The sequence below is a fragment of the Podarcis muralis genome, chromosome 10 (genome assembly GCF_964188315.1).
Source record: "Podarcis muralis chromosome 10, rPodMur119.hap1.1, whole genome shotgun sequence".
NCBI classification, from domain to species: domain Eukaryota; kingdom Metazoa; phylum Chordata; class Lepidosauria; order Squamata; family Lacertidae; genus Podarcis; species Podarcis muralis.
The window spans coordinates 64,282,282-64,305,130 of NC_135664.1; the positions used below are offsets into that span (position 1 = coordinate 64,282,282).

The 22,849-nt window shown below is 46.2% G+C and overlaps 1 protein-coding gene across 10 annotated transcripts in view; it reads left to right on the top strand.

Annotated features, from left to right (window-relative positions):
• SOX5 (SRY-box transcription factor 5) overlaps nucleotides 1-22,849 on the top strand; it is a 771,121-nt gene that overhangs the window by 735,601 nt on the left and 12,671 nt on the right. For all 10 annotated transcript variants that reach the window (XM_028746002.2, XM_077935293.1, XM_028746004.2 and 7 more), the window contains 2 exons: nucleotides 17,890-17,998; nucleotides 19,304-19,477. In XM_028746002.2, the coding sequence (XP_028601835.2) occupies nucleotides 17,890-17,998; nucleotides 19,304-19,477 (283 nt within the window). The remainder of the gene's footprint in view (nucleotides 1-17,889; nucleotides 17,999-19,303; nucleotides 19,478-22,849) is intronic.

Below are 22,849 nucleotides of genomic sequence, written 5' to 3' on the forward strand. Positions count from 1 at the left end.
CCAGCGCTGTCCGGAGACACTTCCGGGTCACGTGGCCAGCGTGACGAAGCTGCTCTGGCGAGCCAGCACCAGCGCAGCACACGGAAACGCCGTTTACCTTCCCGCTATAAAGCGGTACCTATTTATCTACTTGCACTTAGGGGTGCTTTCGAACTGCTGGGTGGGCAGGAGCTGGGACCGAAAGACGGGAGCTCACCCCGCCACGGGGATTTGAACCGCCGACCATACGATCGACAAGTCCTAGGCACTGAGGTTTTACCCACAGCGCCACCCGCGTCCTAAAAATGGTGTACACAAATGCAAATTTTACAGGAAAACGTGAATAAAAAATATAATTATTTATTACATTTTGGGGACATTTTATCTTGCCCAGGACAACCCAAAATGACTTACTTACTTACAAACAAACAAACAAAAACTCACATACCGTAGATATAATAAAACTAAGTGGGTGAGGGGGGAGAAATGCATTAAAAACTCCCTGCCCACTTCTAAAAGGCTACAGATACTTAAAGGCCTGGTTATATATAGAGGAAAGTTTTTGCCTGGCTCCTAAAGATATATAATGATGGTGCCAGGTGAGCCACCTTGGGAAGAGCATTCCACAGTTGAGGAGCCACCACAGAAAAGGCCCTGTCTTGTGTTGCCCCCCCCTGGACTTCTTCTGTTGGAGGGGGGGTGGCATAGACAAGGGCCTCAGATGCTGAGTGCAGGGTTTGGGTTGATTTGTATGGAGAGAGGCAGTCCTTGGAAGTATTTTGGTCCTGAGCCTCAGGCGGCGAAACGGGACAGGCTGCCCCTGGTTGTACAACTAGCACCACGTAGCAATGTAACCACATTGTATATCTCTAAATTTTCACCTGTGGTATCCAGGGAAGTGGTACAGAATGTGGAAACATCATGAGATGACAACTTTCCAGAGAACAAGTTATCCTTAATGTTACGGGGGGGGGGGGGAGCTGACCAAAGGGATGCTGTTGGAGGGAGAATGAAGTCACAGGAGTGAATGCACCCCCAAGAAATGTGCATTTCATAATTTTCTTGATTTTTCAACCCAGGCCTTTATTCCTGCTCCGTTTGCAGCGTTGCTTTTCTCAAAGGGCTTGTGGGCTAGAGAGCTGCGATAAAAAGATCTCTTTGCGACGGCAAAGGCAGATTTTATTTCTGCGAGTTTAAAGAGAACAGGATCCAGATTGCTTATTTTTTCCCCTCTCCCTCCACCCGCCTCTCAATTCCCACTCCTCACTTCATCCTCCTCAGACTCCATCATCGTCCGCTTTCCCCTTAAACAGTGTACCAGACTTGAAATGACAGTGACCAATGTTGACTTAATGTGGATGTTTAATAATGGAAAAAAGCATGTCAGCTCCAACGCTAGTTACAAATGGCAGGAAGTGTATCGAGTGGCAGCCCTGTGATAATTTTGCATCCATCATGCTCTCCTGATGCCTCTCTGGCTGCCTGATGGATGGGGATGAGCAGAGTAAACGCCGGGGCAGCGTCTTCTTAAGCAGAAAAAGTGCTTCAGTCTTTGGGAAGGGAGTAAAAGAGCATTAAGCCTCCCATTTCCCAAGGCCTTTTCTCATGGGATATTCTGGAGTGAGGCCATGTTCCTCCCCGTGACTTGCTAGAAGCAGAATAAAACACAGTGGTACCTCCAATCATGAACTTAATTCATTCCAGAGGTTCGTTTTTAACCCGAAACCATTCTTAACATGAGGCACGCTTTCGCTAATGGGGCCTCCCGCTGCTGCTGTGCCACCGGCACACGACCTTCACTCACATCCCTGGGCAAAGTTCGCAACCAGGACCATCTACTCCCAGGTTTGCGGAGCTCGTTACCCAAAGCGTATGTAAGGAGGATGGTATGTAACCCAAGGTAATGCAGTTTTGGGGTTAATTTTTGGTGTGGAGCTTTTCATAAAGGTAAAGGACCCCTGACAGTTAAGTCCAGTTGCGAATGACTCTGAGGACGTGGCGTTCATCTCACTTTACTGGCCGAGGGAGCCAGCGTTTATCCGCAGACAGTTTTTCCAGGTCATGTGGCCAGCATGACTAAGCTGCTTCTGGCGAAACCAGAGCAGTGCACAGAAACACCGTTTACCTTCCCACCGGAGCAGTACCGATTTATCTACTTGCACTTTGATGTGCTTTCAAACTGCTAGGTTGGCAGGAGCTATGACAGAGCAACGGGAGCTCACCCCATTGCGGGGATTTGAACCGCCAACCTTCCGATCGGCAAGCCCAAGAGGCTCAGTGGTTTAGACCACAGTGCCACCCGCATCGGGGGTAGTCGTATCCAAATACCCATAGTACAACATGCATTGGGTATTGCTTTTTTCCCCACAGTGGGCAAGAGCCCAAAGCCAACAGTGTGCAAAACTCTACTGAAAAATGTTGGGGGCAGGCTGTCACTCAGTGGTAGAGCACATCCTTTACATGCATGAGGTTCTATCCCATTGGGTTGGATTCATTTTAGTGCTAGGGCAAATGTTCCAGCAGTGCAAAGATTTCTGTGGCACAACAGGAAGTCCTCTGCTTCTTCCCCTCCATGAATATGCTCTATGGGTTCCACTGACCTTCTGGAGCAGATCTGGGGAAGACACATGAGAGAGGGGAAATTCCCATCGCACAAGCACTGGTGGGACTCATTAGAAGAATACCAACCATTATCTCCAGATGTGCCTGAGTGGGGGCACCAAAGTTTGCCTTAAAAAAAACACAACCAACCCACTTCAGACAAAGTTTGGTGACATTCGGTGAGAGGTTTTGCCTTCCGCAAGTGATGTCCGAACAGACAGTGGGATTTGTATCTGGGTAGACGGGTTGTGGTGAAGTGTGCAATCTGCTCTACATTAATGCTGCCCACACTTACCAGACATCTTTGCAACAACGCGTCAGCAGGGGCGTGTGGGTCTTATGTCATCGCCCATCCATCACGCCGGATGTCAAACCCGTCCTGTACCTCCCGTCAACAGCCTTCACGGGATCGTTCACATCAAAACGGGCAGTTTATCCGAAGTGCTACTGTATGGAAAGAATTTTGCTCTTCCCCTCCCATCATTGCATCATAGCTTCTTCCCTTAAAAGAGAGAGAGAGAGAGAGAAATATGAAAATAGATGTCAAGTTGATATAGTACCAAGATCGGACTTGTTTTTTCTTCAGCCTTAAACATTTTGATTTGTTTTGAGCTTAGCTCTCACTCCCTTTTTTGCCATTTGGTTCTTAGCATTTGTGCTTATTTATGGCCTCTGCATATAATGGCCACATGCCTTGTTTTCACAGATGGTCAATGAAAGATCCCCCCCTCCCCTCTCCCTTCTATTGTAGCCTGATTTTTCGGTTTTGCTATATTTGTCACACTGCCACTGCTCACAGCTAGCTAGTGCCCACGCATGGTAGAGATTGATTATCAGATGGATTTGGGTATATGTACTTTCCTCTCCTCTCAGTTTTTGCATAGATGGCTTCGATTCTTTATATATATAGCATTTTTAAAAAACAATAATAACATTAAAGTGGGGATATTCTACCCCAATGGCTTTTGCCAACGCAGGGATTTATTTGTTTGCTTGCTTGTTTAAAACGTTGTATCACCAAGAAACTCAGGGTGGCTCACAATTTTAAAGCAATAATGTACACTTCCTTGTTTATTGGCTCCCCTCGTTGACTGGTTTTAAGCAGGCTCTCTAAAGACCTGGCTATATACGTCTACTTTTAACTGAGAAAGGTGCTGCTGTTTTATGCCTTTCAGTTGTGTCTTTCACCATTGCTGCAAAAAATTTTTAGTGTGGACGTTGCATTCGGCTTCTAACCTGTTTTAATGATGATTTCATTTGTTGACTGCTTAGAGGGGCTTTGCTTTGGCCCTGTGGCAAAGTGGTATTAAAATACGCAGATGAATAAAACACGGGGGGGAAAGGGCAGCAGATAGATACATAGATATAGATATAGATATAGATATAGATATAGATATAGATGAGAAACTTAAAAGAAGAGGAAATTTCAGACACAAAATGTCCAACAATAATTGAAAACAATCAAAATCTTAAAAAATAAATTTAAAAAATTCTAAAGGATACACAAAATGCAAGAGATAAAGCAAAACGTCTTGCACTGAGGCCCTCCAGATACTGCTGGGCCTGGACTCAATCTCCCACCATCCATTATCATATGGCCAGGAATGATGGGAATTGGATTTCAACAACAGCTGGAGGGCTGCAGGTTCACCACTCCTAATTTATACCATAGTGTGGGTGCCACAGCAGAGAAGGCTCTCTCCTGTGTGCCTACCAGCCATTTTTATTTTGATGTTATTTCTCACTTTTATTTATCACCTCTCCCTCTAAGGAGCTCAAGACCTTGTTCCCTGTCCCCTGATTCCATCCTCAGAACAACCTAGTGAGGTAGGTTAGGCTGAGAGACAGTGGGTGCTGAGTCATTGTTGTTGTTTTTCTGAAAAGGGGGCATTAGGCCAAATAAGATTGGGAACCTCTGCTTTAGTGGAAGAAATTGCTATTAAAGTACTATATCTTCTTCTTCTTCTTTTGTGATCACTTGTAGCTGAGTAAGATTGTCTTCCATAAACATGGTTTTAACAGTGAGTCCGTAAGTGACTGTGGAGGCCAATTCTGGATCCACACGTCCTTCCACAGTGGGGACATAGGTTTCCGGGTGGGAGTTGATGACGGTGTGGATCTGCCAAGCGTGCCTTCCTCTTAGCTCATTTCTCCCTTGCGTCCTGAGTTCGAGTGTCTTCAAAGCCCATGATACCTTTGGTAAAGGCTGTTCTCCAACTGGAGCGCTCGCAGGCCAGTGTTTCCCAATTGTTGGTGTTTATACTACTTTTTTTAGTTTTGCCTTGAGACAGTCTTTAAACCTCTTTTGTTGACCACCAGCATTGCACTTTCCATTTTTAAGTTCAGAATAGAGTAGTTGCTTTGGAAGACGATCATCAGGCATCTGCACAACATGACCAGTGAAGATGATGTTGAAGAATCATTGCTTCAGCACTGGTGATCTTTGCTTCTTCCAGTACACTGATATTAGTTTGCCTGTCTTCCCAAGCGATGTGTAAAAAATTTTGGAGTCCCCATTGATGGAATCTTTCGAGGAGTTGGAGATGCCATTTATATGTGGTCCATGTTTCACAAGCATATAGTAAGGTTGGTAGTACAATAGCTTTGTAAACAAGCATTTTGGTTTCCCTGCGAATGTCCCTGTCCTCAAACACTCTGCACTTCAATCGGGAGAAAGCCGCACTCGCAGAACTCAGGCGATGCTGGATTTTGGCATCAATGTTGGCCCTTGTGGAAAGTTAACTGCCTAGGTAGGAGAAGTGATCGACATTTTCCAACGTTACACCATTGAGTTGGATTTGTGGTGCTTCAGAGGGGTTATTTTGTACTTTTTGGTGCAGCACTTTGGTTTTTTGGATGTTGAGTGATAGGCCAAGCTTTTTGTAAGCTTCTGCAAATATATTTAGAATGGTTTGGAGGTCATCCTCTGAGCGTGCGCACACTACGTTGTCATCAGCATACTGAAGCTCTATGGTGGAAGTTACGGTAACCTTACTCTTTGCTTTCAGCCTGCTCAGATATGAGTGCTTTAACTGGGTTAAAGTATGTGAGTATGTGGCCCTAGTCTTAGAATATATTGCTGGGCTGTGGCTGAAAGCTTATAGATATCACTGGCCTGCAAAAGCTCCAATTGGAGAACAGCCTTTACCAAAGGTGTCATGGGCTTTGAAGACACTCAAACTCAAGACACAAGGGGAAAACGTGCTAAGAGGAAGGCACGCTTGGCAAATCCACACCGTGATCAACTCCCACCCGGAAACCTATGTCCCCACTGTGGAAGGACGTGTGGTTCCAGAATTGGCTTCCACAGTCACTTACGGACTCATTGTTAAAACCGTGTTTATGGAAGACAATCTTACTTGGCTACGAGTGATCGCAGAAGAACATAGCTATGTAGACTTTCCCATCTCTGGGTATCTTCCTCCCTTCTTTCCTGCAGCACAGTGTTACATGTTGCTAAATTTTAGGAGCTTGGCCTGTTTCCCCCCAACGTATTGTGATGCCATATCCAGGCCAATACATTTGAAACTGGTACGAACTGAGTAAGAGAGGGATTAGGCTTCCCCTGTGTCTCAAGCTGTCAGTCTGACACCTTCTGCCATCACTTGGATGCAGCTGAATGGCAGGCGAGATCTAGCATCTTCATAAGGAAACTTGCCAGGCCTAAGAATGTGATTAAAACCCATCCTTCTATTTCCACAAATCTCTCTGCCTTCCCGCTCGCTTGTTTATTTGTTATTGTTCTGTTTCTGAATTATACACATAAATGGCCCTTCGCACTACTTAAGATTTCCGGGGAACCACGCAACCAATTTTGCTGCAGCACAAGTAATAATCGTAAATTGAGTTGCACACTTGGAACACACGTTTGCAAACAAGATACGGAATTTTCTCAATACGTATTTGAAGGAATGCCACACGTCCCCGGAAATCATGTGCGACAGCATGCCCGTGATATCTGATGTTGACTTAGCTGTGCATTAACTTTCAAAACATTCTGTTTGGAGATCTGATTATTGCAGCGTTCAAATTATTCAGATTACTACACAACTAGGTGATATTAGGGACGCGGTTGGCGCTGTGGGTTAAACCACAGAGCCTAGGACTAGCCGATCAGAAGGTCAGTGGTTCGAATCCCCATGACGGGGTGAGCTCCCGTTGCTTGTTCCCTGCTCCTGCCAACCTGGCAGTTCAAAAGCACGTCAAAGAGCAAGTAGATAAATAGGTACCGCTCCGGCGGGAAGGCAAATGGCTTTTTCGTGCGCTGCTCTGGTTCGCCAGAAGCGGCTTAGTTATGCTGGCCACATGACCCAGAAGCTGAACGCCAGCTGCCTCGACCAATAAAGCGAGATGAGCGCAGCAACCCCAGAGTCGGTCACGACTGGACCTAATGGTCAGGGGTCCCTTTACCTTTTTAGGTGATATTAGGGAAGGGGTGTAGAGAGATAAGGAGATAGGGTTAGCGCAGAGATTTTCAACCTTTTTGAGTCCACAGCTCCCTTGACCAACTACACCCTTTCTAGGACAGCCCTGTGGGGCTCAGGGACCCAGGTATGTCACCCCTCGCCTGCCGAGCTAGCCGCTCCTCACCCTTTTTTCAAACTCCCTCCCTTGTGGAGCGTTCCCCCAGCCTCATCTCCTCTCCCCTCTCCTTGGGAGTCCTCTGGGCAGCTGCTGCAGCCACCCCTGGTCTCTCAATTGCCTCAGCTCCTGGCAATCAGCACCCCTTGGCCAGCCCCAGTGGCACCATTCACCTAAGGAGCTTGTAGCCAGGGCTACTGCAACAAACAGCTGTGCAAGACTATGAAAGGTCATCAGAGGAGGGAGGGAAGGAAAGAGGGACAGAGACCAGTGTTGCCCACGGCACCTTTGACCATCATTCAAGGCACCCCAGGGTGCCACGGCACACTGGTTGAAAACCTGTGGGTTAGTGGATCCCATTTAGATTTCCCCCACCCCCTTTTGTACAATTTGATTTACTGCCTGATGAAAATGGTCTCAAAGCATCTACCTTTAACAGGGGAGCACATCAGCACATGTTTTCACAAGGGAAGCAGCAAACCATTGTCAGCTGTGGCTTGAACTGGGAACTTCATGGTTTGAGGCTAGGAGCTAACTGAGCAAACTGCCCAGCACTCCATGTACCCAAGCCCTAGACCCTTTGTCAAGGAGTTTGGCTTCATCCAGAAAAGCTGCAGCCTTTTATGTTCTTTCATTGGACGGACGCACCATAAATAACCCACCCACCCCATAAACTCACAAATCCAGTGCTCTCTGTACATTCCAGGCCTAGAGGACAAGCGATAGGGCTTCTGGGCAAAGGAAATAATTACAACAAAAAGCATTAGTGGCATTTTCAGCTTCTTTAATACATTCCCAGGGAAGTTGCGGTTGATGGAATGGATGTTGAGCCATTTTAGACATGTGCGGCACTGCTGAGCGACTGAGTCACCCTATTGTTTAGTAAACAATTACCAGCAAAGCACAGTCTGCGTCCTGACTTTCTGTTTACATGAAAGCAGCTACTCCCTATCCTGTGTGGGCTGCAATTTTCATCTCTCTCCATATTTTTTTTTAAAATGCCACCCCTCCCATCTAAACGTTAACCCCTTGATTCCAAGGACCTCTCTGGTTCAGGAGAAAACGAAGGCAGCCAGATAAACGCTTTTACACAGCTTAGGTTTTAAGAAAGAGATTGTGTGTGTGTGTGTGACATCCTTTGCTTGCAATGCAAAACAGTTAAGTGCATTCAGCTCCCATTGATATGGGGCTTCAGTGAATAGTACTGTGTACGTGGCTTGTGCCAATTCTGTTTTTCCAGCATAGCTGTCATTTATAAAATACCAGGTTTGTGTGGAGGGAGGATTTGCATATTGTTGCATGGACTCTTCTTCATTGGAGGTTTTTAATCAGAGGTTTGCTGGCCATCTGTCATGGATGTGATTCCTGCATCCATATGGATAGCTGAGATTCTCCGAATGCAGCACTCTACCTTATAGGGTTGTTGTCACGGCAAAACTCATTGATGTGTGCAAAGCACCCGATGTGTTAAAACCCTTGTACAGTGGTACCTCGGGTTAAGAACTTAATTCGTTCCGGAGGTCCGTTCTTAACCTGAAACTGTTCTTAACCTGAAGCACCACTTTAGCTAATGGGGCCTCCTGCTGCCACTGTGCCGCCGGAGCACGATTTCTGTTCTCATCCTGAAGCAAAGTTCTTAACCTGAAGCACTATTTCTGGGTTAGCGGAGTCTGTAACCTGAAGCGTATGTAACCTGAGGTACCACTGTATAAATAACAAAAGGAGATAAACTCACGACCAGGTGTGAATAAGAACCAGATTCAATAGGTCAGTGTCAACTGTGCTTGGGGGCCGGTTGGAGTCTGAAGAAAGCGTTATTTATTGAACACCGAATGGATCTTCTTTTTCGAACCGATCTGCTAAAAGCTTTGCAGCCAGGCTTTCAAGCCACCCATGTTCCAGCCAAGAGCAGGGACCGGAGAGAACACTTTAAAACTAAGCTGTCATACAATTCCACCCCAAAAGAGGTCTGAAAATAAGGTCGGAATTCATTTCCCTCTCCCCCTCCCCACTCGCTTCTCTTAAGTCTACTTGTAGCTCCTATGGGTGCCTTTTCCTTTTCTTTCTTTTTTGGATAAGCAAGGGAGAGTTTAAGCGGCTGAAGAAGGCACTGGTTTGTGGTGGGTTGTTTTTTTCCAATTTTAACTTCAATACAAACAAGAAAAGCGGGTCTGGGGTGGGGGCAGAAACCTCCTGACTGATAAATCTTAGTTGCATTATAAATAATCTTTTGTCTACTTTGGTGGTCCGGGGAGTTTATATAATTGGAAGGTTAAAGCCCTTCTTTGTTGCTATTTCCCTGTTCATTAGAACAGTCGAAAACAATAAAGCGGGGCCACCAGAACGAGGGCTAACAATAACCGAGTCAACATTTGAAAGTCTCACTCTATTTTATCATTTCACGCATGGGTTTTATAGCTCTGTAAACTACATTTAAGCACATCAGAGCTCAGCCTGTTGCAACAACTGATCCTGTTTCTGTTTTATGGCATGTTTTCCTGCGCAACAGTCATTGTCAAGGCAATGGCCAGAGATAAGAGGTGGCACAGTCCATAGTGTCATAGGATCATCGAGTTGGAAGGGATCCCTGAGAGTAATCTAGTCCAGCCTCCTGCAATACTCTCAACTAAAGCATTCATGACAGATGGCCAATGTTGACCTGGTGAGACACGTAGAGTGGTCCCATCCATAGCTTGGTTATGATGTCCAAAAAAGAGAGGAAAACTTGAAATCTAGGAACATAGGAAGCTGAGCCAGATCACTGGTCTGCCAAGTTCAGTGTTGTGTATGCTGACTGACAGAAGCTCCCCAGGATTTCAGTCAGGCCCAGAATGCCAGCACCCCAATAGTAACTCACTCATAGTCCTCATGAAAGTGCACCAGCACTTTAGTGTGAATTTCTCCCAATACACACTTTTTGGGGTTTTGTTTTTTTTTTTGTTTTTTTTTTTTTAAAAGATATATTGTATTACATTTCCCCCCCAAAAAAATACCACATAAACATTCCAGTACACAACAGATTTTTCTTTTCTTTTGTCAACATCCCATCCAATTTTCCATGGTGTTTCCATTGTGTTTGTTATGATCCCTCTTGGATCATAACAGCAATACAACAATCTCTCATGCGTTCCTACTCACGAATTCATCATGCTATAATATGTCTTTAAATAGTCCAAAAAAGGCTTCCATTCTTCCATGAAGCAATCATCATACCAATTTTTGGTATGCAATTTCATCTAATGGAATGCAATTCAGTATGCCGTTTTCACTAGTATATGCATTCTTACATGCAGTTTACCTAAGTGTGAACATTCTTGTACACACCATTTGGCTGGACAACTGCATTGCAAAATTCAGAGAGGTGTGAATTTTGAAGGATGACTGTGTTTCAGTTTGCACATATTCTTCCTCCAGAAAGTGCAAGGCTGTGTACAAATTCCTAGCTTAAAACACAGCTGGGTCATTCTTTAAAAAAAATGGATCAAAGCTGGCTTGAGAGAAAACCCATCAAAATGTAGCATTTCATGAGAAACGACAGGCTAGATATGGATTGTGGATAACATCATGTGTACACCCCTTCCTCAACTAGCATACTGGATGCAGAGTAAACAGGAGTGTGTCCACAGCCTAAATTTAGTAGGCTTGCCTTTAGAGTGCAAGCTGATTTGAATTTTCCCCCTACCCCTAGTTGCAATGCAGCCTCCTTTGTGCAAACTGGAAGTCAGGCTTCGCCAGACCTCAAGGATTCCCACCTCACCAACCCTCTCCCCACAGTCATCTCAGCTTGGTCTCTCTCTCACACACACTCACACTGCATTTGGCAAAAGGCAGAAAAGAACATGAGGTTGGGGAGCTGTGTCTGAGCCGGCACTTTTTGGCACTCTCTGGGCTGGCTTGCAGCCCCACAAGTGTGTGTGTGCGTGCGTGTGTGTATTATCTGCAAGGCAGCAAATGTGAATGAAATGTATGCCTGCCTTTGGAAGAGGGAGTGGAGATGGCAGGGGAAGGAGCCGAGTACTGTGGATGGAGAGCTGAAATGAATTTTTAACCTTGAATTACGCAGTTAGAGAAGAGCTTTTTGGCAAACAGAGTTCACAGCTCTCTAGGATTTTGCCAGCGCTACCCTGGCCAAGAGAACGTTTCGGCGGAGGAATGCCACTGTCAGCCTTGCATTCACTTGGCCAAACCCAGCTGTAGAGTATTACCGGGCTGGGGGTGTGGGGGGTAAGGGGTGTGGGGAACTAGGCACTTGAATCTTGAGCCATCACCCAGTTAGGCTGAAGTACTTGTGTGTGCATCCAGCTAATTCTCCTGGAAGAACTAGGGAACGAAAGGCCAATTCAGCGCTATGGCGTCCATGCAGAAGCTGCCGGCAATCGCTCCTGTGAGGCAGGGTTCCACATGGCAGCTGTTTCGTTTGGAAGACACTTTCCATATGGTTCAAGCTAATCATTTGGAGGCTCTGCTCTCCATTCCTGGAGGCCACCAGGAGTATGCAGTGCTGCTGTGGGGAATCTCTCAGTGGGGAGGTCAAGCCACATGCTTAGCAGCTGTCAAAAGGAGTGGAAGGTCTTGCTCACATATTCATCCCAGCTATGAGCTCCGGTGTGGTGGGAACATGCACCCTCCCCCCCAAGTAATGAAATTGCAAGTGATCTCAGCTACAAATGCAATTCCCTCAGTTTCCACAATCTTTTCATCCTGGGGACAGGATTGCAGAAATCAAGCAAATCTTGCACACCTAGGGCACACAGAAGGTCAGCGATTCGAATCCCCGCGACGGGGTGAGCTCCCGTTGCTCGGTCCCTGCTCCTGCCAACCTAGCAGTTCGAAACCACAAAGTACAAGTAGATAAATAGGTACCACTCTGGCGGGAAGGTAAACGGCGTTTCCGTGCACTGCTCTTGTTCGCCAGAAGTGGCTTAGTCATGCTGGCCACATGACCCGGAAGCTGTACGCCGGCTCCCTCGGACAGTAAAAGCGAGATGAGCGCCGCAACCCCAGAGTCGTCCGCGACTGGACCTAACAGTCAGGGGTCCCTTTACCTTTACCAAGGTAGTACATGCTTTCCCACAGCCCCTGCCCTCTTCCCTCTGAAAATCGCTGGATAAGGCCTGGAACTAGGGCTTTTTCCAAAATAGAAATTTCAATATAAATTTGGCAAAGAGGAACACCTCAGGAGTTATGGGGGAAGCCAAAGATGTTTTCAATGGGGAAAAGCCATAGGCAAGTGCTGGAGCCCAGTTAGAGGGTAGAGCATTGCAGGGGAGTGAACTAGATGGTTCTCGGGGCCCCTTCCAATGCTTACGATCTTTTGGAACACCTGGGAGAGAATTCCCCCCTACCTGAAATCCTTAACTTCTGCCTGACAATGCTGAACTCGGTGGATCAATGGCCTGACTCACCCTAGGCCACATTCCGATATTCAACAAGGCTCAAGAATCTTCTCGCAGGTGTTCAGCATGTTGGCATTTACACAAATCCATGGGTCAGTTCTACATTGGCCACACATGAAATGCACTGCTGGGCCTCAGAGCCTGAACAGTGCCAGTGGGTAGGATCAGAACTGCTTTTGTGTGCTAACATGCAGTGTGAACTAAACCATCTCCCTACAAATAGAGAGCTGCAAATAGCAGCTACAAATAGTGTCAAGGCCTGATCCACATCACAAACAGTTAAGAGTTTCTAAGGGTTTCGGAAATGGCCATGTTCCAGCCAGCCAGCTATGATTAATGGGTGCATTTTGATGTGCAAACTTGAAACCATTGTGCTTCCCCCTTTGGAACCGCTAAATGGGTTTTGCAAGATGAAGGTGGGATACCCCTCTGTCAGCGAGCTGCAGTTAATTTGTGTGTGGGCAGGGACAGGAAAGAGGATCCTCTTCCTTTGTTGACAGAGTGATGCCATGAACATAAATTGAAATATCCTCCTGGAAAGTGCGTAGCCCAGCAGATAGGAGATTGCCACCCACCTCTTTCTTCTTCTAAAGCAAAACAGGTTAGCTACTGCTTTTGTGCTTAATTTTGCCCTGGTTCCATTCATTATATGGCCTTTTTGATTAGCACTATGCCAAAGCCTGCCCTCCAGTTTTCCAAAAGTTTCCCACCACACTTCCTTGTACTTTCCTCATTCACAGGGTACTTAGAATTTATGAGGGTGCGTGGTGGCTGAGCCTGGTTTTTGGGCGTGTTTCTTTCCATTAATGCAGTGTTTCCCAGTGTTTGGGTTTTGGACTACAATTCCCATCATCCCTGACCACTGGTCCTGCTAGCTAGGGATGATGGGTGTTGTAGTCCAAAAAGAGCTGGAGACCCAAGTTTGGGAAACTCTGCATTAATGTTCTCTCCAGTGCTCTGCACCCTCCCCAGGTGCAGGCAATACCTGATTTGACATTGCCCCTTCTGAGGAACTACTTCCTGATGGCCTCACCTGGGTTGTAATGGAGACCAAGCACCTGAGACTTGTCACTCTCTGATTGTGTTTGCCATTTGATGGGAGTCACAAGTTGGGAGAGCTTTGTTGCACTCAAGTCCCACTTTTGGGCTTCCCATGCGCATCTGGTTGACCACTGGTGGGATAGGATGCTGGGTTAGATGGGCATTGGCACCCAGCATTTTGCTCCTGGTACGTTTCCAGAAATTCAAAGTGTTGGTGCTGACCTTTAAAGCCCTAAATGGCCTTAGCCCTGTATACCTGAAGGAGCATCTCCACTCCCATCATTCAGCTTGGACACTGAGGTCCAGCTCTGAAGGCCTTCTGGTGGTTCCCTCACTGCGAGACATGAAGCCACAGAGAACCAGGCAGAGGGCCTTCTCAGTAGTCATGCATGCCTTGTGATACCCTCCCATCAGATGTCAAGGAGATAAGTATCTATACAAGCTTTAGAAGACATCTGAAGTCAGCCCTGTATCAGGAAGTTTTAAATGTTTAAAGTTTCAATTGTGTTTTTGTATATGCTGGAAGTTGTTGAGCTTTTGGGGGGGCAAAGTTGTTGGGCTTTTTTGTTGTTGTTTTGGCCAAAAGTAACATCGCCAAAAATGGCACTGCCAACATGGGTTGCCATATGTTTTCTGGACATTTTGCTGATTTACACCTGGACACTGCTTCTGACAACGGTATTCCAGGTATGTCCTTGAAATTCCAGACATATGGCAACCATACTAGAAGCTGCCCAGAGTAGCTGGGGCAACCCAGTCAGGTGGGCGGGGTACTACTATTGTTATTGTTATTATTTATTACATTTCTGTCTTCTTAAGGTGGAGAGTGTGGTCGCATCTAGAAGCATCAGGGTGGCCACTCTTTTACCTTAAAAATAAACAAATTCATACTGATTTCTCTAACGGTAACAGGGGACAGGAAAGAAAGGTCCTATTCTGTTAGAGTAGACAATTCTGGGACAGAGATAGCAATATAAATAACCAGTACAAGGCAGCTTCCTAAAACGTTCCAAAAATATTTATACCTTGCTTCAAAAACCCACAAATTAGGCACCAGCCACTAAACCCTAACAGAAAATATTACAGTGCAATCCGAACAACATAAATTTGAGGGCCAAAGCAGATGAGACATTAAGCCTAGTTTGTTACATATGAGTGAAGTTTATTACATAGCAAGGGGCCTTTTCGTTTTATTGGGTCGTCACTCTAACTCTGCATCCTGGAAAAGAAGATGGTTCCTTCACAGAGTATCTGCATGCAGAAGGTCCCAGGTTCAGTCCCTCCAAGTGCGGCTGGGAGAGACCTCTGCCTTAAACCATAGCAAGCTGCTACCAGTCAGAATCTATATTGCTGAGCTATATGGGCCAAATGCCTGATTCTGTCTAAGACAGCATCCTGTGTTCCTACTTGAGAAAGCTGCAGTGGCATCAGGTCCCAGGTTCAGTCCCTCAGGCAGGGCTGAGAAAGGTTCCTATCAGGGAGCCCTAGAGAGCAGCTGCCAATCAGAGCAGGAACTACTGAGCTGGATGGAGCCATGATCTGACTCGATATAAGCTGGCTTCCTATGTCCCCCCACCACCATCCGTCTTGTTGACTAATGCCCGTATAAACTACAGTGCCGAACTGAATTCAACAACCCGGAAATACTGTGGCAATCTTCAGCTTGAGACTCACACGCCACAAAGCCAAAAGTATTGTTCATTACTTATGCCTCTTGAAAACTTTCCTGTTCCTTTCACTCAAACACCCTGCTACGTCCCAGCTGAGCTTTTGCTCCCCTCTTTGATTTAAAAACCCTTTTTAATTTATGGATTACCGTGTCCTCTGCTTTAAAAACCGAATAACTTGTTTTGCTCACGAGGGTGTTCTTGCTTTTGTTTTGCTTTGGGGTTTTTTCTTCTTCTTTTTCTTCCTTTAGCCGCGTTAATTTCGTTCAGTGCATCAGCCGCAGCAGAGATTGGTTAAGTGCGACGGCTGGGCCTCCTCAGCCTTGGAGGCCGCTCTGTTGTTTTATAATTAAAGCTTTTTGCAACTCACTTTTCACCTCCTCTGCCCCGCTGCCAACTCTCGCATGCCATCCCTCTCCCTTTGCTCAGCACCGAGATTGACTGAAGGTTCACTTAAGTCATGGCTCAAAGGGGCATAACGAAAGCATAGCTGACTGTTTTGACATCGCTCGGCTTCAGAGTGACAGCCTCTGAGAATTATCTCAACTTTCCCTTTGATGGCGACTAATTGAATTATTTTATTATACTGCATGTTTTAGTAGTGGGGGGTTAGGGGTCGCCTTGTCGCTGAAACAGAGTCTCCGGTTCCTCCCCCCTCCCCCTTATCGCTCCCGCGTTCTGCGGAGAGAGGCAACCGAAAGCCAGGCAGGTTGAACTGTGTGCGGCTTGCGAAAAGAAGGGCTGGCTTTGCTTTGCACGTTTCAGTTCTGCAGCACCGCAGCACTCCCGCAACTGGGTGTGGAGGGGGAGGAAAGCAACATTTTCCAGTGGTGATGAATGCAGGTATTGCACTCAGAGAAAGGTGCAGGCCCCGGCTAGCCTCTTCCAAGGCCCCACAGTGGAGGCATCGTTCTCCTCCAAGCCAAGTGCGCGGCACTAATCCTGGCCACGCGATGCTTTCGGCTATAGGATTTGCGGGAAAGCAATGTTTGTAAACACACTGCAGGCGCATTCCCGAGCTCTGAGCATGCCGTGGGGTTTGTGAGGCTCCTCCTTGGTCTTGCTGGGCATAACCCGTTCCCAGAACTAGACTCTGAGCATGGTCTCTGGTATAGGTGAGGAGTGGTGGTTGGGGGGGGGGGAGTGGTTGTGCACAAAGCAAGCCTCCACAACGTGTGAACCACGAAGCATTTCACAACCATGGAGAGCAGCCACCCAGGGGTTGCATAAATCACTGGCGTGCTGTATACAAATTTGCAAGTTTTCCCGACCTGTTCTCTTTGAATCCCACTCTGTCTCTTTAGTTGCTGTGTTTAGTTGCTGTGCTGTATTATGGATTCTATGCGTTTCTTTAATATGCATTTTTACCTATCCTTACTGTCATATATATTTCCCTTCCCGGACTCTCACACAGGATCTTTCCTTGTGTAGCAAGTGACGCCGTTCTCATCTGTTTCCCATCACCTTTTGCCCTCTGTTTGTTGTCTTGAGGATGATAGTGTTTCTCCACTGCTATTGGGTATATTTTCCCCCTCAGTTCCCCACCCCACCCCTACAACACCTGAGGCATTGTTCAGACACCATCAAATAGCCAAATCTTGTTGGCTTCATTGCACCAAATAAAGGAGATTCTGACTGAAGATCAGGAAGAACTTTCTGATGGTACGAGCTGTCCAACGGTGGAAGGGACTTCCTCAGAAGGTGTTGGACCCTCCTTCACTGAAGGGTTTTTAAGCAGAGGTTGGATGGCCATCTGTCGAGGATTGTTTAACTGTGATTCCTGCATTGTAGGGTGTTTAACTAGATTCCTTCCAACCCTACAGTTCTATGAAATAAGAGGGAAATGTTTCTTGCCCTTACCCTGGAATGTTGTGGGCGAAACAGTTTTAAGGAAAATGGATGAGAAAGTGATTGTCACAGTGATGAGTGGGGTGAAAATTTCACCCATTTGTAAAAGTACTCCTGAAAAATCATCAGAAGGGATTGTTGCCGTTTACATCCTGTGAACAAGGTAGTCATTTCTGACTCAGAGTTATTTCCTTTGGCTATTTTATCAGTTGCCTTACTTGCATCTCAGACAAGGACAGGGATAAAAATTAGCATCAGGAACGGTCCTGGCATACTTTTAACTTCCTATCAATGTTAAGTTTTACAAGGTTTTTCAGAAGTATCCATCGGGCCCATCAGAAAAATTAGCATCTTAAATTGCCCTGTGGGTTGCTAAACTAAGCCCACTTTTCAGTGCACTGAATTCCACCAGAAACATTTGAACCGCTTTGTGGAACATGCTAGCTGAGCGCTTGCAATGTATGTCAAACTAATCTGAATTTCACAAGCTTACTCATCCTCGGCTAATAAAGCTGTGTTTTTAAATGGGAGGAGTGAATATTCAAGCCATGATACTTCCAACTCATAAAACCTCCCAAAAATAATTGTGTTGTTCTACCCCCCCATCCCTTCGGGCATTCACCCCACTTTCATTTACTTTTCCAACCCAACCATCTTCTTCCTTATTTTCTAACCCTCCTTCTCTGGGGATTCTTGCAAATTACCTATGAACTTTGTGGTTCCATTGCGTGTTAATAAAAAGACTCCTTTGTGCCCTCTCTTCTCTCCCCACCCAGGACAAAACGACACTGGAGAACCTGACTCAACAGTTGGCAGTCAAACAGAATGAAGACGGGAAGTTTAGCCACGCTATGATGGATTTCAACATGAGCGGAGACTCTGATGGTCAGTAGCGGAGCGCCTTGCCTTATTCCCAGCTGTGCCTGTACATCCACTGCCTGGTGGAGAGAGAGCATTGATCTTCTTGGTACTTAGCGCAGGGCGAGGAGACACCCACTAAACAAAGCTGGCGATGTGCGAGGCTGAAAGTCTGTGGGCGAATTTTTCATGCTGTCATAGTAAACGCCATTGCCAAGGTTTAGACCACGTCTCTGGCTCTGTGAAGATGAGATGAAAGATGCAAACAGAAATAGGTTTCGGAAGAATGAGATCAGTTGTAGAAGTGATCAGTTAGCAGAACCAATTGGCCGCAGGACAGGCGCACTCTGGGACTGTAGAAGCTGTTTGAGTTGCACGGACCTTGTCTGTAGCACTGCAGAGGTGTCCGTGCATGAAAAGACCATGAACAAGCATTTGTTGGCTTGTTACATCCGATTCATACATGACAGGGCAGGGGGTTAGATGTTCACCAGGGTGGTGAAGTGGTTAGAGTGTTGAACCTGATTGAACCTCTATTGCTATTCAGCCATGGAGCTCACCAGGTGACTTTCTGGCCTGTCAGCTTAACCTACCTCACAGGGGAATTGTGAGGATAAAATAGAGGGGCCATGTACTCCTCCATGAGCTCCTTAGCAGGAAAGCCGGGATATATCTTTGTGATGCTGCCAAAAAAAAGGCCCTTCACTGTTAGGAAGCAAAGCAACTAGCACTGCCTAGTCCTTTGGTGGAATCACAAAATCATCAGCAAATAAATAAATAAATTCAGATGGTGTTTCAGAATGGATACCCTCCCCACCCTCATCCCAATATAAAAGCCTATAGCACTATCCTGCATCATGTGGAGACATTGTAACTGGGGTAACATTCCCCACCTCTTTTACTCAACTGGCTGGGGATTCTCTGGGAGGAGCAGAAAAATGGGAATGTGTGGGACCTCCTTCCACCATGCGCTAAGGAAGCATTCCCTATGGAGACCCAAGTTGGGCAGTTCTTTCCCTGCGGAAAAAGAGAGGAAGGGAAGGCTGTGCAAACTGGAGGTGTGTACATTTGGACCTCAGCATTGACTACCATCAACAACTATGTTTATGTGATTATATGGTGGAGGGAAAGCACATAAGTGCCCTTATCCACCATGCCGTAAAGCTGTACAACAAGTACATGTCTTAACTGAGAAAATGGGAGATGCAGGACTTCATGCTGCAGTGACGAATCCTCCTGAGTACAATGTAAAGCTATGCTTGAGGAAGCAGCTTATAACAATGAAATATCCTTTGTTCCCTGCTTTTCTGCCCTCCCACCCCATCGTTTTAGGAAGCGCAGGTGTCTCAGAATCTCGGATTTATCGGGAGTCCAGAGGGCGTGGGAGCAACGAACCCCACATCAAGCGCCCAATGAATGCCTTCATGGTATGGGCGAAAGACGAGCGGAGGAAGATCCTGCAGGCTTTCCCGGATATGCACAACTCCAACATCAGCAAAATACTGGGTAAGGCAATGAAAAACAGAAGCAGCAGTTCTCCAGCAGGGCTCTGTGGTTTGGAGTGGGCGTCATATCAACTGGACACCCATCTGGTTCCACAAAAGCCATTCTGTGCTTAACTCAGAACAAGGTGGCAGAATTCTGGACTGCACCGTTTCGTAGCGCAGCGAGGTGTCTCCTAAATGAACTGTGGCCAAGATGGCCAAGAGACTATCTTGTCCAAATGTAGCTTGCAGATCGGTCATGATTTTGCACTCAGATCAGTAGCTGAGGCTTCTTTCACTTTCAGGAGTGAAGGTGGGCCATTTTGGGTGTTGGATATGGGGTATGGCTTCTTTGGGGTTGTGTTTTTGTCTTGTTAATCTTTGTAGCTCAAGGGTCACCCAACATTTGGGTCAGCAGGCATATCTGGAATTTTGAAGTGGTGTTGTGGGCACCAGCCACAAAATGGCTGCCATGGGGCATGGCATGACACAAAATGGGTGCCATGCATCAGCCACCCCATCAATAGGGGAGGAAATGTGCTCCCATCAGCCACTCGTGAGCTCACTCACAAAGAGAAGCTCTTTGCACCTCTCCTTTGTTCAGAACTGATGGGTGAATGGATGTCCACTCCTGGCATCTAATGAAATGTGGGCATGTTTAAGGGGGCATATTCAGTGTAGGAGAGGCTGAGCCAGTACAAATAGAACCTGAGGAGAAAGCAAAAATTCTCTATTGTGCTGAGGTTTTTTGAGGAGACAACTAATGTGTTCTTTCATGAGTGTTGCAGAAGGCACATTGGTGACCCCTGTTGTAGAATTTTATGTGAATTTTACACAACATTTTGATGTTTGTGTTATTATTGGGTTTTTCCCCAACCCACCTTGGGACCAAAATACAAGATATTGTTATTAGTAATTGAAACACTTCTGAAAGTTCCTCTGTGTGAAAACCTCTTTTAGTAATGAACATGAGAAAGAGGACTTGGCTACACATTTCTCTCTAGAGTTTGCAGTTTTCAGGGAGTTGTGTTTGATCTGTTGTATGTGCATCCTTCCCATAATCTGTAGCTGTGCAGTCCACAATTCCGGCTTTTCAAATGTCTAAAGGTAAAGGGACCCCTGACCATTAGGTCCAGTTGTCACCGACTCTAGGGTTGCAGCGCTCATCTCGCTTTATTGGCCAAGGGAGCCGGCGTACAGCTTCTGGGTCAAGTGGCCAGCATGACTAAGCCACTTCTGGCGAACCAGGGCAGCGCACGGAAACACCGTTTACCTTCCCGCCGGAGTGGTACCTATTTATCTACTTGCACTTTGACGTGCTTTCAAACTGCTAGGTTGGCAGGAGCAGGGACCGAGCAACAGGAGCTCACCCCATTGTGGGGATTCGAACCGCCGACCTTCTGATCGGCAAGTCCTAGGCAAGTTTAACCCACAGGGCCACCCGCATCCTTTCAAATGTGTAGGTTGACTCAATTTCACACGGGCAAGTTGGTCGCTGGAGAAATTCTGCTGTGAGCAGGATTTGTGTGACCACTGTTGGATTCTTCATTCTACAGATTCACAGAGGCCTATATACTAGCTGTCGGTTATAGATGGCAGGTAGGGTGGCTTTAACAGGGCACCTGAATTGACTAGATTAGTCGGAAGAAAGTGAGATAAGGAGTCTACATTTGTTCCCGGGAAGATAACACTTGCATATGCTAGCAGAAGGGATTTAAAGGCAGTTAGTGGCTGTGAGATTAAGCCTATGAGTCAGGAGGAAAAACAGCTTGGCTGGGTCTTTGCATTTAAGAGCTGTCCTGATTAAACTTACCTTTAAGCAATCGTCTTCAGGAATTGGTCAGATCACCGCAAACATCATCTCCTCCACTTTTCCATACAGAAAGTACAAAGGGAACGTGGATGTTTTCTCCCCATCTTAACTGATTGTTTGGGATAACAACCTCCAACAGCACGCTGCTAATTCATTCCACTTAAAATAGGCCCTTGAGCCGGGCTGACATTTTACTCAGTCTCTGGGGGATCCGCGTTGACATTTTAAAGGGCTTCTAAGCATTTTATAATACCCTCCAAATCTGGTTTTAATAAACCATTTCGGCTAAGAAATTTAACATAAGGAATCACCTTTTACTGTTTAGCACTAGGCCAGGCCAGTGCGGGGAAGGAGGGAAGTACGGCGAGCGTATCGCGAGCATCTTTTTCCGATTAAATATACAGTACGTGGAGTGTAACATGCAAATCCATTCCAGATTCTCATAGAGATGACAGCCCTGCTTAGCTCTCAAAACTTCTTGCACTCACTGCAAGTGAGTGGCGAGGTCTGAAAGCAAGCGAAAGTGAGAGATTGCTTTCCTTTGAAACATCAGAGGATAAAGGGGGGAATCTCTTCCTCCTCTGCAATAAAGGGGGGGGGTGAGGCGCTCTCCTCTTCCCCTGGTGGAAATGTTGGAAAGGTCCCTTCTGGGCTGCCAAAGGCCACTTTTTGAACTCAGCAGGGAGTTCTCTATTAACTTGGGGAAGGAGAGGGAGTTGGAAGCTCGCAGATCAACCAGGTACTCGGGTCTCTTTGCAAGAATGGCACAGTTGTTCTAACTCACCATCGTCATCATTCTTCCTTCTTTCTGGCACTGGGGTCAGGTGTCTGAAGTTTCACACTGACTGTGGGTTATGTGAGACTGTTGCTCAACCAGGCTGTGTGTGTGTGTGTGTGTGTGTGCGCGCGCGCGCACGCACGCGCGCACGCTCTTTCTCTATATGGCTCCAGTACAACAGTGCTATTCTATCCTGGGATTAAATTTTGACACTTTTGATATTATGCTCTGAACATTTAAAAAAAGGGGGGGAGTACCAATGCATGGATTTGTGAGCAAAGTCATCTGTGCACATGTTTGTCATCCATCTGTTCATTGGTACGTAAACTGGTGCATCCGATTTTTATTTCACTTTTTGCAAAAAGGAAGAGAGACGGCTTGTTAGGGAACCTTGTTGTCATTTTTAAGAAGTGTTTCAGTCTCTCAGTGTTCCCACTCTTAGTCTTTAAGATTCTCTATCTCTCTCTCTCTTGTGTGAGTGTGTGTGTGTCTGTCTGTCTCTCTGTGTGTGTGTGTGTGTGTGTGTGTGTGTGTGTGTGTGTGTGTGTGTTGCAGTTAATTGGAAGAAAACTAAAACACAATTTTCTGTATTCAGCCATTTTTATAGGAGTGTGAAATAGGAGGCCTGAGCTAGCTGGGATCTCTGAATGTTAAGCTGTTTCTCCTATTTGGGAAGTACAGTATGCTGATAACAGCATACTTGCCTTATTTGCATGCAGCCAAAACAGTTCACCAAAAGTTATATTGCAACAATAAGCATTAATTAAAAAACAAAACAGTTGCAATGAAACAGAAAGACTGGT